This window comes from Cyprinus carpio, chromosome A22, assembly GCF_018340385.1.
Source record: "Cyprinus carpio isolate SPL01 chromosome A22, ASM1834038v1, whole genome shotgun sequence".
NCBI classification, from domain to species: domain Eukaryota; kingdom Metazoa; phylum Chordata; class Actinopteri; order Cypriniformes; family Cyprinidae; genus Cyprinus; species Cyprinus carpio.
Window position 1 is genome coordinate 9,365,681 of NC_056593.1, and position 16,582 is coordinate 9,382,262.

The 16,582-nt window shown below is 39.2% G+C and overlaps 1 protein-coding gene across 6 annotated transcripts in view; it reads right to left on the reverse strand.

The window, feature by feature from the left end:
* LOC109047527 (nuclear factor 1 A-type) overlaps window positions 1–15,517 on the reverse strand; it is a 146,279-nt gene extending 130,762 nt beyond the window's left edge. For 2 of the 6 annotated variants that reach the window (XM_042711789.1, XM_042711786.1), the window contains exon 1: window positions 15,117–15,517. In XM_042711789.1, coding sequence (XP_042567723.1) covers window positions 15,117–15,212 — 96 coding nt within the window. In that variant the 5' untranslated portion in view covers window positions 15,213–15,517. The remainder of the gene's footprint in view (window positions 1–15,116) is intronic. The other 4 variants (XM_042711795.1, XM_042711793.1, XM_042711785.1 and 1 more) reach the window with 3 other exon arrangements.
* Window positions 15,518–16,582: the final 1,065 nt, after the last annotated feature.

The following is a 16,582-nucleotide window of genomic DNA, read 5'->3' on the forward strand; positions in this document are numbered from 1 at the left end:
GCAGGAGCAAAGTGTGACCACGTAACAACACGGGGATCTAAACTCGAGGGAGTGAAGGTGACGGGCCAGGCAGACCACACAGAACTTCGACAAATAAGAGTGGAATTCCTAAGGAAGTGTTTAGTTTTCAGCTTCACTTTCAATAAAGCTGACGCACCACGTGTGCGTTTGACCCGTTCCCTGTACACGCATACGGTCCATCTCTAGCTCTGTCTGCTACCTGAGCACACTCTGTATCTAATTTTCTTCACTGCAGAATTAAATGGATGTGCCCTCTCGAAGGAGTGGGTCAGCACTTATTTCCGCACAAGTTAATGAAAAGCACATGGCTCGGGTCCTGTTTTAGCAAACCTCCTCCTCCCTCTGGTTCATCCAGATCTCTTGCCAAACTTACTCCTGCTCTCGATGGATGATGAACCAAGCTCAACCCTGAAGGCAGCAGACTAAAGAAAACACAAAACCGCCTGAATCCAGAGGCCGATGCAAGTGAAAAAATATATATCACTGTCTGTCTGCATTGCAGTCGATTCCCAATAAGCCAGCATTACCTCCTCTTATAAACAAAGACGAAAGGGAAGAAAATGCAACACCAAATATGGCATCTATAGTCCCATTTTAAGGGGTGGTCACATTTACTGTTGCTCTGTGAAATTTAACAGGCGAATTCCAGTCATTTCAATGGGAATCCGTGCAATCAAGAGTCTTCCGTGAGGTTCGAGGTGAGTTTTGCATTCAGGTTTGAATGAATTTGCCGTTCTGACCAACAGAAAGCTGCTTGTTTAAGAAGTGACTTGTGTGCAAGCTGTGCTTCATGCACAATTTAAAGCTAAAATGGCACTTTTATGACACCATAACGTACTCCTGATTTGAATGTAATCTTGACCAGCAATTCTGTACTAAAAACTCCCACCTGATGACCTGACTTGTCTTAAAAGGAACTTTGATTACCTCCAATGATCTACTAATATTGTAAATCAAAGCGAGGAGGACATTAAAATGAGTCCTAGTCCCAGCTGGCACTGAATCCGTCCCCGGCAAGAGCAGGCATGTACGCGGGCAGGCAAAAGAGGCCAAGTGTATTGCTGGAGGAGTTATGACAGGGCCAGGGAACCGGTGAAGGATGTGGCACATCTGACTACAGCTCCAGCACCATCTGTCAGCCTGGCAAAATCACTCATAAGCAGGTTACAGCTACGGCCTCCTGCAAGCCCTCGCTGCCTCTTATCTACACGCTAAGTGACCCGGCAGAGGGCAGAGTGGGTATGGAAGGACATGCATGAATCATGATGCAGAGACCACCTTCAGATGCAAGGCTTTAGAAGACCTCACCATCACAAGGAGGGGACATTAAAGGGTAAAAGATAAAAAACAGCATTTGAGGAACACCAGTATTCTGGTAATCTGTTGTTTCTGCATGGCACAACTTCACACAAAATGGCTTGTTACAATCTAAAGACTGTGTAAGTGAAGTATAAAGTGTAACTGAACAAACAAAAGATTAAAAATTAGTTATTTAATAAATAAACACAATTTTCTAAATCATAAAACCAATCTTGGCAATCCAAGAGGTATTAAAAGTGATACAGATCAAGTAAAAAAAAAAAGTGTGTTTGGGTTGAGCTGATTTGTATGTGTGTTGGTTGATATTGGGACAGCTGGAGCCAATGGGCCATGGGAATACACTCATCATGAATATTCAGGCCCAGCCTCTGGAAGAAACAGCCGCCGTTCTAACAGTTGTGCGAGGCCACTTTCTGGGTCTGCTGGAGGACTGCATATCAAAAAGAGAGAGGGAAATAACAGATATATACTTGAAGTGTTCCTCTTTGTCATTTATTCCCATGTTATTTTCTGAAACTGATCAACAGCATTTCTTAAGCCTACTGAATATGCTCCATAGTCCCACCTAGCTTTTAACAGAGACACAACATGTATAACATGTAGCTGAGAAAATATTAATACATATATTTAGCAAAAGCTATAGGAATCATCTATAGAAGCATTTGAAACCGCACATCCTAAAATGAAATGATGCCTCAGGAAGGATAGCGTTAACTTCCTTTTCCTTGAATAATCTTTTTCATGCATCTCTATCATGTTCAGGGAATGTTGTACTGCGAGCCCTGAAGCAAGTTTCCAAACACTGTTTCAGGGTTTCAGGGTTAAATAAAGTTCCAAAAACAACTTTTCTTTTAAATATTACAACTGTACCGTTCACTCCCATTACCGATGGGAATAAAGACAAATCCTTGTTTGGCTGGCCAGATGTTCCAGCAGCCAGCAACAACTGTCTGCGAAACCTGCCGTTCCTCAAGAGATACACAAAGATCACAGATGCATCATCTGTTCTCAACAACAGGAAAACAATGGCATATTTTTAAATGCTCAGAATGATCTTTCATCTAAAATAAAGAATTAAAAATAGCATCCAGTGGTATCAGTTTAAAAACAATATAAACATTCAAGCTTTGTGCAAAAGGGATTTTATAAGTATTTTCCTTTATGTAAAAATAATGACATCTTTTTGCGGAGCATGTAAAAAATAGGAAAGCGTCAGGATGTGTTTATTTGTACAGTGAATTCAGCTCAAATTTATTTTCCAGTTTTCTTCATGGTGTCCGAGACGAGTCATCACCACAACCCAAGCCAAATCTGTTTCGGGAAAATTTTGTGCCATGGAATTGATGTAGAGCGCAAAAGCAGATGGGATGGATTAATTACCCAATGTATGTTTAAGAAGAAAGGTATTTATTTGCATGAGTGGCCAGGGGCCGGAATTAAAAGACCGAAAAAGTAATAAGGGACATGCTAGTCTTTTTTGGGACGGATCTCGATGAAAACAGCGTTTTCACAAGCTAGGAGCTATCAAGTTGCAACTTAAAGTGGTTTCAGGGCAATCATAAATAAATAAGAATAAAATAGGCAATCTGGAGCAGAGGAAAGCTCTTTGTTTACTGGCTGCTCAGGGGACCTGAAACGGACCCTCCAAATAAATAAATACAACCGCTACAGGAAGTTCAGCAGCTTCCCCTCAGGTCCAGTTTAGTTTTATTAGCTACAGTCCTGTAAAGATATTAAACAATGACTGGCTCCCCTCCTTTCTCTCTCAGTCCTGCACGTGAACATGCCTAACCGCATGCTCCAATACACTGTTTCCCCGCTCAATACAAGCCTGTAGAAATCATAAACATCCTCTCTCTGAAGAGATCTTCCAGGCGTACTTTCTCCAGGTGCACCTTAGACAACAGCCAACTAATCAGTGCTGGAGCACTGCAAAAGTGTTATTATCTTCCCAAAAACCAGACCTTAAAAGAGCAGTTCACCCAAAACCCCAAAAATTCTGTCATTGTTTACTCACGCTCATGTCAGTCCAAACCAGAAGTCAAAAGGTGAAGTGAACCAGAACTAGACCAAGTCCCAAAAATTTCCAAAAAAAAAAAAAGAGAGGGGAAAAACACAAAAGTGTCATGAAACCATTCAAAGGTCTAGGGTCAGTAGTATTACTGTGCAATATAAATATTATTACAATTAATAAAACGGTTTTCTGTTTTAAATGCACTTTATTATTGTGATGACAAAGCTGAATTTTAAGCATTATTACTCCAGTCTTCAGTGTTACACGATCCTTCAAAAATCATTCTAATATGCTGATTTGGTGTGCAAATAATATCCCATTTAGTCTATCAATACAACGTTTCACGTGTCCATGTACCTTGAATGTGGAAACAGGGAGAGGAACAAGAGGAGGACAGGTGTGTCAGGTGTGTAAGGAGGGCACTGGGTGAACAGCTTGCTCTCAGCAGGGGTCCTACAGAAGGAGCAGGTGAAAAGCTATCCCCCTGCACCTCTTTTACAGTGTCTACCTGACACCACATGAGCAAAGGGGAGAGGAGAAGAGGAAATCAGCCAATGGAGTCGTGAACGAAGACGCCATCTGGCAAAGGTTTCGGTGGCAAAACTCCACAAGTTGGGAGATAAGCCATGCCAGCCCACGTAAAGGTCAGGTAATGATGCCACTATCCTAAAGGATAAGGGGCTTAGACATACATATATATGACAGTTAAACTTGAGAAAAGAAGAAAAAATACATAAACAATATCCTCTTCAGAAGTTTTAGGAAACTGAAAATGATTCTCATATGCACAGCGGGCAAAGTTCACTTATGCACCAGTAGGGGGTACCAAATGCCACAGCATGAAACATTCATATTTACAGATGACAAGGCCCAGACCAACCTGACACACAAATTAGCTCTGGCCAGAGTGAGCAACCGCTCAACCAGAGATCTCCAGCTGGACTGGACGCAGGTCAGACTGTCATTTACAGGCCTACTAAGCTTCACTGGCTCTCACGTTTCATTGCTCTGTTATTTAACAAACCTCTTCATTCTTCTCAAACATTTCTCCTTATGTTAGCACAAGACAGTGTAACGCTGAGTTTGGTTGAAAACGTCTGGTCCGGACAGAAAGGCCACTCTCTGTTGGGACACCTAATCTGGTTCATTAATGCTCCCAGTCGACCATCAGGGCCAGTCTCCCACAGATAGCTCAGATTTCAACCGCTCGGCAGTGGTGCACCTGTGCCATCACCTGCTCTGCACACATTTAACACCAGTATGTAAAGAAATTACTACTTAAAAAAGGGGGTATTTCACCCCCTCATTGTGGGACGAAAAGGAATTGACGCTCTGCAGCAAAGGGAAAAACGTGCAGCTGAAATCGATGAGTTCTAATTAAAATGAACAAAAATACTATTTACAGTGCCCAAGCTAACAGTACACATTGATCAAGAGTGACAGGTAGTACTAACAAACTTTTGCCTCGACGAAAACTTTAACTTTTGTTTGTGGGGGGCCCAGAAAGTGATCACGATTTCAATCGAGTGATCGCACCAATAGGCCTGTGATGAAGGTTTTGTAGCAGGCACAAGAATTGCTAACTGCGGCCCTGGCTATAGGTAAAATATTCCAAGTCAACGAGTATGAGAGCAAAAGAAGAGGATCTTTGTCAGGGGAAGCACATTTAGACACGGGAAGATGGAAACAATTAGAGTTAAATGGGACCTGAGTGTGCCAGCGGATGGCTTGGATTTGGAGGAGGATTCCGGCTGGGCGAAATGATTGCAAGAGGATGTCTCCACTTAGGAAGGCAACGCCCTCACCTTCTCCCGACCACACCGCAACATTTAGACTCTGGGATGAAGGGTCTGGCTGCCACCCAAGAGTCGGATTGCTGACCAGTCTACACTGCTGTTTTACCCATTCAACTTTTTAAAGGAGGATCCACTAAATTCTACAAATGTTGTTTGTAAGTCTGCCAGTTTTTGAGCCCACTGTGGCCTTGCTCATCCAGACAGATGGGAACCTTTTTTTGCTCCTCACTTTACTATAAAACATGACATGAAATCTTATAATGCCACTCTAAAACTCTGTGTGAATGTGCACAAAATTATACCTCAGATAATCCAACCAGGTCTAGTCCAAATGCTGCACTTATGAGTGCCATAACTTAAGCATATTCCAGCTCTCGCCCCGTACCCTCCAGCGTGGCCCTTGCCAGACAGCAGGAGGACAGGGATGCTGTCCCTGCCAGCATCCCTGGGCCACAGAGGGGTCGACAGAGTTCCTGGATGCATCAGGGCTACAGATGTGCTGGCAGCTTTGCCAGGGGTCACCTTGGAGAGGCCCGTGGCAGCTTGTCCCCTGGCTCCAGCTGGCTCCCACTTTAATCTGCCCAGAGAGGGAGAGAGCAAGAGAGCCAGGCAGGAATACAGCATGTCGTACAGGATCACCCATGTGGATATTGCTTTTAGTGTATCCTATATTTGCTTTAGCACTTAAATGCGAAATGGCGTAAACCTAAATGAGACTCTTGATTCCTGTAGGAGGGATGCTGGCCCCCAGAGATGCCCCCAGCAGCTGTTAAGCCTCCCCAGAGTCATGGGGTCAGCTGCACCCCCTGTTGGCAGCATGTGTAACATGGCGACAGGCTCAGGGGGGTCATGATGTGCTATGCACCGGGCAGACATAAGTAATGGGGCCTCCATGCTTGGAAGGCACAGCTCTGAATCAATTTAATTAGATGGGTGGAACCGAACACAAAAGGGCTCAGTTTTTTACATGCAGACTGCACATAACATACCACCACCATTAGAAACCAATTAACTATGAGACGCTGTGCATTACTGTGCATTATTTCCACATTTTAGCGATGTTATTAAGCACAATGCAAAGGTGAATAGCTAAAAACCTCTTACAAATGGCAGAAACATCATAGTATATATCATTATTGCTATATTTACTTTTACCTGAAATTTTACCTATAAAATAAAATACAATAAAAATAAATAAATGTAAAAAATATGAAAATGAAGGGGATGTCTTTGTAACTTTGCAACCTCTAATTCAACCCACCCTTGAAAATTTCAGGTGGAGAGTTGTTGAACAGGTAGACTATGTGCAAGTGGCATATCTCTGACCTTATGAAAGTAGGCCAATTCTCTCATTATCTGGCAACAAGCAATGTTTCACAGAGGTGACTGCAGTGGTGGTCTTATCATATTTAATCTCCTGATTTCAGTGACATCTGTCCATACTGCCTCTCTCTCACATGCAGGCATATTCTCTGTCCTCTGTATGTCCTGTCTCCATCAGCATCGTCACCCAACAAACACACTCATATCTGATCATTTGCTGAACAGTAATCTCACCTAATCCAGTCAGACACCTTTAATGAATTAAATGGCAATCTAGATTTTATATTTAGTAATCATCCACTCATCTGATTGATTTTAAAATCAGACCCTACATCAGAAAGATGAGTTTTAAATTCCTATAAAACTAATTAAAGTAGGACACATGTGGGACATTAAACTACTAAAAAGAAAAACAAATGCAGTTTTAGGCTGAATATTGCTACAAGCATCAACCTCTTACGCACACTGACATACACAACAGTGTTTGTGCACCCTACAAATGCAGTTCATATTTCATGGTTTTGTGCATGAACTGAGTCTTAAGGCCAAGTGGAAATGCCCTCACATGTCAATTTCTGCCACAGTTTAAAGACTTTACTGGCCTTTAAGAGGAAATGACCAATTCTGTAGGACACCAGTATGGCACAATCAAAGCATTATGTGAGATGTGAAGACTGAACCCATTGCGCCAAAATAAGAAAGGGAAATTTGTATTTACATATTTGGACACTTGAGCAACATTTTAAAATGTCTGGATATTATTGCTTTAGATAATTATTAATAATATTTATCAAATAAGCACCGACACTACTTTGTAAAATTTTATATCGTATTGTTATTATTATATTTATATTAAAATATAAATGAAAAATATTTTAAAGTAGATGCATTTAGCAAAAGAATAAAAAAATTATTTACATTTGAATTGAAACTAAATTAAATTACTTAAAAAAACAATTTAATTTAAAACGTAAAGAAAAAAAAGAATATTAAAATAAAACAGCAGATGTATAGTTTAACATGCAAGCAAATAATTATAATTCTATATTTAAATTATGCTTACATTATGTAATTGCATGAATGTCATTGCATTATATAAAAAATATCAAAACAAGTGGTATTTCTTGAAAATAAGAAAATCAATTTAAATGTACAGACACTTAAGCAAAACATTTTCAAAAAATAATTAAAGATTTTTAATCCAAAAATAAACAATTAAAATAAATTAAACAAAACACCAGATGTATGGTTTAGATTTTTGACAAATTAATGTGACACTTTGCAGATGTAAAATATTAATGGAACATGTCCATGTTTTTTTTTTTTCAAACATCCACTAAAAGTCACAATTAAATTTATGAAGCTGATGAAAGAAACTGATTTAGTTTTGAGAAAACTTCTTTGCAAATACCACTTGAAATGATCAAATGCAATACAAGTGTTGTAAATACTATTATTGCATTATTGCCAGTATGATAAATGGTGATGTCAGGTACATATTTACTTATTTCAGTCAATTTCTAGACTGTTGAGTCCTGCAAGTAAGCATCATGTACTGAGACTTACACAGCGGAAGGTTTGGGTCAGCGGCTATGAACTACACTCATAAATCAAATAATTGAATGTTTGGAGATCAGATATTTTGGAGCAGGTGAGTGCGGTGGTGCTGTTGGAGACTAGAAGGGATAATAGCTCTGGCCGTGATCCAGTGATACCAGTGAAGCCCTGCACCCACAAATATTACCCATGCTCCCCCCTTCAATTGGCGACTTACACCTTTTTTTGGCAGCAAAACGATGGGTGGCTGGAGACCAAGAGGAAGGCTATGGAGGAAAAAAAAATCAGTTCTCACCCCCCCACCCCAAAACACACACACACTTACACACAGATACAGACACAAAAAATACCCCTTCAAATACCAGATGGTGTTTTTGGAATCTGTTTCTTTTTTCATGACAAAAAAAAAAAGTCAACTCCCAAGAAACACGCATTCTGCATACTTGGGTACAGATCTATACAACCGCCGCTGCGTTCACGGAAAGATGAGTATCAAGTGAGACATGACAGCAAAAACTTTATAAACAAACTGATGATTGCGGCTTGGCGAACAAGAAAACAGACAGGCAGGAAAAAAGTGCGTCGAACTGCAAAGATGACAGTGTTTGGTTGAGGCCATAATTAGTAGATGAATGACTGAGTGCCATGGCACGATCCATACCTGGTTTAAAAACTCCTCAAATAAGCTGATATCAGCCTTTCTACACCATTACATCAAGCCTGTAAAAAGTAAAGTACATGGAAAAAGTACTGAAAAGGAAATTTGCACTGGAAAATGTCACTGGATTTCATTACATTACGCATAATTGGGTATAAATAAAACCTGTCCTCAAACTAATACGCTCGTATTAGGTCGTTTGTCCAAATCCTGAAATACGACCCATCAGAGCGTATACTACAATTGCGCCCCTATCGGCAAAAGGTCGTGTTTCATATTAATGTTTTGTACTCTTTTATTTGCACCATGATTTGCGTTTCCGTGTAGCTCAGTTGGTAGATTATTGCGTTATACCTTGATATGCAATCATGCTATCATGGGTTCGATCCCCGAGAATGGACGTGCACGTAAAATGTATATGCTCAAAAATCATAATTTAGCATGATTTCTGTGAGGGTTAGGTTTAGGGGGTGGGGTTAGGTGTGATCATTCGAACGAATAAGCCTCCTAGTAAAATATGTACGAATTACTGTGAGATCAGTGTAAAAAAGTCCACACATTGCATTTAAATAAACGTGCGTTTTGATTGGTAATGACGTTATACGTCCATTTCATGACGACAGACGCAACGCGATACTGTCATTATTTTTTACGCCCGCTAGAGGCCGCCTAACGTTAAAACGTAAAAATAGGTCGTAATAAGGTGCTTGCACAAACGACCTATATGGTCGTTTTTTTAGTGTTGTCTCTATCATACGCATAATTGGGTATAAATAAAATAAATCCAAACAGTTGTTGGTCTCTAAAAGTGGGCATACCAGTATGAACTATTTCTACTGGATTAAAGCCGAAAGAGGGATCTCTATCATAAACTCTTAAAAATATTTTTTTTTTCTTAGTGTGAAGAAGATTTTTAAAATCTAAAGAACTTTTCTTCACTTCGTTTTGTGCAATGGAAAGATTCCATTGATATTACAGGTTCATCGTGGAACCATAGGTACCAATAAAGAAATGTTATTTTTAAGAGTGGAACTAAACTCCCTAAAGAAGCATCTGAAGGAAGCATCTTCGCTCTTTTTGTCCTAAACAAGACAGGAAAAAGGCACCAGACTGGCCCAAAGACCCAGCTGTCTTGGCCAGTAGCCACGGATCTCTAGGGAGCGAAAGAGAGAGGGGCAGATAGAGAGCGAGAGAGTACGAGAAAAGTGAGGGACTTGGGTGAAAGAGCAACAGAGACGGGGAGGGGGGCTGCCCTGCCGAGAGTGGCGTTCCACACAGAGCCATGCCAGGAATAGAAAGGGGTCCTTTTGCTCACAGAGCGACCCCTAACCCCCACTAGACAGCAGGGATTTCACACGCATCTCTTCCACACAATTGATCCTTTCATTCCACAGCATAGACACACAGAGACGGACTTAGATCGAAAAGAGGGGGAGGCAGGGAAGGTATAAATGAGACAACGGGACGAACCGTCTCACAAACAGCTTTGATAGCATTAGGTCAAATATAGACGAACGCAGACACTTTGCATGTACGGGGAGGACTATTTTGAGGCAGTTGGGCCAAATTGTCTTTAGCACTCGCTCTACATGCTTAGAAAAGGCCATTTGGCTTTGGCAAGGGTAAAGGTGTCACATAGCAGTGACAACCCGGCCACTGGGAACAGCCATCAAGCGGTCCGTGTCGCAATAATGGAGAAATGTAACACATTATACATTTTAATGCATTAAAGAGTAAGATATTAAAGGCATGTAAACCTTATGTGATTTTAAAATAATTAGATTTTTTTTTTAAATTTTATATATATATATATATATATATATATATAATTAAGAGTACAATCCACGATTCTTAAAATGGTCATTGATGTAATTTCTTCTACAACTTTCATGAGAAAGTATGCCGCTCTTAAAAGGAACAACAGTGAGAATCCAACATGAAGCACCTATTTTTGAAAAACACTGCAAAACGCTCCAGCATATTTGATAAGACACAAAGGTTTCTCAGTTAATATCTTGAACTGACTCCAAATTCAGCTTCCTTTACTTCCTCTGTTGCTTTCTTTCCCCCCCATTTTTTTTTTTTTCGACACAGAGCCACGTCCAAATCTGATCCTCGTTTCTTCGCATCTCTTGATGAAACGCCAACAAAACAACCGCATGCCAAGTGCGAGCTTCAGAGAATGCTAAAATTCACCTGTCAATATTCTCAGAGCCCATCACTGCATTAATTTATTCAAACACGCATTTCACAGCTTCTGGCAGGTTTAATATGTGTGTGGTGGAAATATATATGCACAAATATAATCAGAAGATGAAAACAACTAACAAAATGAGCTCTTGGAACTGGGGATAAAACACTAGGCTCATGAAGCAGATATACATTACGTTACAAAAGAGGCAAAGACACCCTCAGGCACATTTTCTACAAAAGACATTAAACATATGAACGGATATTAGAGACTTTGCTTAAGTCAAGCAGAATGTCTCTAAAAGTTAAAAATGACTTCAGAGTAACAATAAATATCTAGACAAAACACAGTATGCATGTATATATAAAGGGAGATATTAAATGGAAGAACAAACATTTAATAGCTCTAATTTGCTCTTTTAAAGGTGCTGCTCTGTCACCCATTGACAAATTAATTCCCGCTCCTTCAGGTGGGTGGTGAGTCATTCAGGGCTGGTAACGCGGCGCACATTAACAGATTGAAAGTCGCTGTACTCTCAGTGTGTGCCCTGAGCGCCAGCCCAGCTCTGGAGGTCTGAGCGAGTGGGATAGAGAAGCTGCTCCCTCGCTTCAGGGCTCGGCCTGGAAGTCCCAGAGCAGAGACGCTGAGAGAGCATGCAGTGCTCAGGAAGTTCAAGCAGACAATTCTAATCCTCCAATTTCCTCCACTCTAATCATTTCTCTGCAGTCCACGGTGGAGGCCAAATTAGAAACATCTTCCACTCCGACATGACACACACTGCCCAGACAACAGGCGGCAAAAATGGGCCGTTGTGTAAAACAAAATGCCACGTTAGATTTGTGATAGGATTTGTCATGTGGTCTTTGCGCTTTAAAGCCAAATGTGTGTAATGAAATAAAACCGCTTTATTTAAACCTAAAAGTAGAACTACTTTTATAACAAGCATCCTAATGCAATTAACTCCAGCTGTGAGCTGTTTTAATAAATTATATGACATTTTGCTTATTTCACTGGTGAGTCATTATTCAGTATAAACCGGAAGAATGTTTCTATCAATACATATCAAAATACACAATTAAATGTCAAAAACTTTGCTAGCAGAATGTTCAAAGATTTATCAGTATTTCATTTGATTTATTAATAAATAAATAAAGGGGGCAAGCAATCAAACATAATATCTCATCTTTGAGTGTCCTATAAATGATCAAAATCCAATAAAAGAAATCATCGCAAAATCATGAATCATTTATTTTCTATTACATACACTAAAGGTCACCTTAAGACTTTAATTAACAAGCTAGACGCAATTATATCATGCTATAATTATAAGGTTCTCTTCAAAAGTTGCAATAACCCTGAACATATTTAAACGGCACATGTGAAGAGAATTAACACGGAGGGCTTATGAAATCTGACAGTGTTTTTGTCTCTCTTTTAACCTTATTTGATCTGTGACTTTAGCGCTGCGGGAGGCGCACACCAGTGGACCCTGACAGCAGAGAACATATAATGATTTGATACCCTCAACCTATTCCCTCCGACTCTCAATATCAAATGTTGTGCCTCTCGGGGGTGTCTGCTCTCTGACAAGCAGATTAGAGAAGTGCCAATTGTACAGAGGGTAAAATCCCATTAGCCCCTCAGGTGGTAAGGGATCCCATCATAGCAGCATTAGTGCACTGGTGAGTGGACATCAGCCCCGATCTGCTCCGCCTCTTTGCCCCAAAAGCTCAAGCACCCCAGGAGAACAAGCGGTGTTAATTGCAGCAGGTAATTTTTAAACAATGTCTGCAAGCATGTCGGCAATTAAATAAGCTTTATTAAGGATATGGATGATTATTTTTACGTGAGGATGTAAGGATGTCGATTTTCCGAGTAATTGCCAATGAAAAACAAAACATGTTCTGGCAATCCAACTGTGACGAAGAACTAAAAAACTGAAGTATTACAAACAAATGAAAAGTGAAATTGCATTTTAATAAAAACTCAATGGGTGAAAAAAAGGTGGGCTGAGAAGGTCAAATTTTGACCCCATTCATTAAACTACAATTTATAATTAAAAAAAATAATACTGTTTATGTTCACTTTCAATTTTTTTGTCTTTTCTTTTACAAATACATAAAACAACCACATGAACTAATCAAAAATTAATTCCTAAACAGAGTATTTATTTAATCAGTATTCTTAATTATCTAATGTTACTAAGAATTAAGAACAGCAGCATAGTTTACGAGTTTTTAAGATTTTAAGAAGAAAAACACATGATAAGCACAAATAATAATAATAATAATAATATTAAATTCTATTTTGTACCATTTAAAATGTCTTTTTGGTACAAATTTGCTGCATTTAAAATCAGCGTCACTTTTAATCTATGTTTTAAAATATAATAAGCCGGGTACAAATGCATACACAATCTACTGATCCTAATGTTGTCACTGTAACTAATGAATACACAACATATATTTCAACTTACAATATTTAAAAAAAAACATCCAACATATTGAAACTTAGAATTTGATTTCAGAATTTCAAACAATATTAAGATTAGATTTTTTCTAATATACATCATACAAATATTAGCATTCAGGTTTTAAAAGGCTGTGTAATATATTGAGATTTATTCTAATATACTTCATAATAACACACTTCGAGAAAAGTCACACATCTCTGTTCTTTTTTACCTTTGCAATCCAAATTAATAAGATATTACACAAACTGCAATTTATGATCAACACAAAAAATCACAGACACACAAACGTACTAGCAAAATGAAAATCTACATTTCTAAAAACTCAAAAATGAGAAGGTATTTAAATCGAACAAATTAAGGAAAAACTTCAAATGGATTTAAAAAAGTCCTCACATTCCCACAGTGCCCCAGTGTGTATCGCAGAGAAGAATTCATACACATTACCACCTTCAGCTTCACAGAAACTGCACCTATCCCATTAAGCCCTTCACCCTGAAACCAGAATATAACATTTCTATTCCTCTAGGCGCTCAAGTAGTGTCCCATAAAGGCAGTAAAAAAGACAAGTACAGCAGTTTCTCTCTCACTAACTTTCCTCAGCAGTGTCACACAGAGATACAAGCTTGTGTGACCCGGGTTTGGGGGGAGACACAATCTGACATCTGAAGTTTATGCTCCCCTAACTGGGAAATAATACAGTTAATGTCCCAGTGCAACACAACTACAATGTATATAAGGAGTGTGTGCAAAAAAAAAAAAGTTATTTCAGACACCATGTTCAAAAAATAGCAATTATAATAATGAAGGCAATAATGCTACTTTAGTTCAAGCCGGGCTAATGAATCATGAACCCAGGACGCTTTCAAAAGCCTTTCATGTACCCGGCTCATTTGTAACTGCCGGCCACAATAGACTATTGTGAATCCCTACCCCTCCTCATCTCGCGGCGATCTACAAACCAGTCTTTTTTTTCCTCTCCCACTTTCACCTCTCCTCATTTCTGGTGGAGCGGCAGTTATGTCAAAGGTTGTCTGGCCTCTCTGACCACAACAAGCAAGTTAATCTGCCCCGGCACAGAGTCCGTCTTGTCCCAGAACACTTTGGAGTTTTTTTTTTCTCTCCTCTCCATGCTTTAATTGCAGCGACGGAGTGTCATAGCCGAGGAACGGAGTACAGAGCGACCGCGCGTGGACCACAAAACCTCAGTGTAAACAAGGGATTAAAAGAATCGATGCGAGACCTTTCTGTCCTGTTTTTCCTTCTTTGGACTCCTGCGCAAAACTTTTCTGTCAAGTGAAAGCAGAAGACTTGGGGAAGGAGAAAACACATACACACACACGGGACGTCTTGTTTGTGGATACGGACTGACAGCAGAAAAGTAATGAATGAATGAGAAATGTCACTTAGTGACAAAAGAGCTTTTGTTTCGACGTGGATGTAACAAAAAAACCTAGTCAATTGTTATCTGACATCTTTAACAAAGTGGACAATAAAAGAGGAGTACATTGAAGAGCAAACAAAGACGACGAATGTGACAGGACCAACAGAGGAGCTATTAAGTGGAACGAAACTACAAAAAAATAAAAAAATAATTTCTGGATATAACTGGATGTAAAAATGAAAAGTGGAGTTAAAAAAAAAAAAGTAAAAAGAAAGTGTGTACTCTGTGCATGGGAAAAAAATGGAGGGAAGTTTTACTTTAAAAAAAAGGTAAAAGAAGAACAAGAAGAAGAAAAAAAAAGGTTCAGTCACTGCCAACTTACCATCCACCAAGTCCTGGCCGAGATGTCGTAGCAGAGCTGCCATTTGATGGAGCCTTCCGAGGTTTTAGCTGCCATTACGCTGTCAGCAAGCTTCATCTGATGCTAGTGCACTCACCGGAGATAAGACACCTAATTGAGAAAACATTTGCACTGGCATGTTGGGCAACATGTAGCCCACTCCATACCATATGGAATCATGGGTAAAAAAAAAAATCCTTGACAATGAACCAATCTCACGCAGACCCCGTGGCAAGGTGAGCGGCAGTCATCTGCTCACAGAGCGAGCTGTCTTTAAAAAAATACACCACAATGATGAGCCCTTTTTTTCCACATCACTGAGTGCCCGAGGTCCTTTTTTTCTCCTTAATTAGGGCTTGCGCTTCATCACAGCCATCATCCTCATCACTATCACAATTTACTTGACTTAGGTCTGCTCAAGATCTTTTTCTCCTTCATTCACTTGTTTTTTTTTTTTTTTTTTTTTTTTTGGAGGAGTGGAGAGATTTAATAGGACAGAGTCAGGTTGCGGGACTGATGCGCCACAGGCTATTAGCCTGAAATTCTACTGGACAGATGGAACTACTTAAACACTATCATGCAATGTTTTGTTTTGGACTTCATCCCCCTGTGCCGGAAAAGGTTTCTTTTTGGGGGGCAAATTTATTTTCAAATCATAGAGCGCACCAACAAAAATATTTTACTGCTTATACAATGCTGAAATTATACTGCTGTAAATTATTCAATTATTAAGTTAAACCGATATCATTTACAGTGAGGTTTTAATACATCTAATTCAAAATAATGTCTTTTTTTAAATAAAACAGTCTTAATTTTATTAAAACACAAATTTTCTACATTTTTTTATTTTATATTCTCTTTTCTAAAATGTGTTTTTTTGTTGTTGTTTTTTTAAGCTCAAAAGTGATACAGCAACAGAGGTTATGAGAGGTCTGGGAGCTTCAGGTTCCTAAGTAAGGGGAATACCTGAGATATGGGCAAGAGAGGGAGAGACTAAGCATCAAACAGTTCTCCCATTGTGACGATGGCTGAGGAATGCGATTTAGCTGGAGATATTAGGAACATTGTTGGGAAAGGAGAAGTGGAGCACCACAGGTAACCCTTATCCGAAGGTTTGGGTCACTAATCGCAAAAGTGAGCGGCAAACCTACGAGCAGATTAAAAAAAGAATAAGTGATCAACTTTTCAACATATGTCAGAATATGTCATCTCTAGAAAATGTCTTAAAATGTTCTTTAAAAAAAGTAAAATTATTATTCATTTAAATGTAAGTTCTTCTATTTTAAATGACTAAATTAATTAGCGATATTAATTATTGAAATATATTTTAAGGAATTTTAGCTTTATTTTAATTTTGTACTATTATTATTATTATTATTCATTTAAATGTAAGTTCTTCTATTTTAAATTCTCTCAGTGTGAACTCCGACTCAAAATAAAACCCGTAG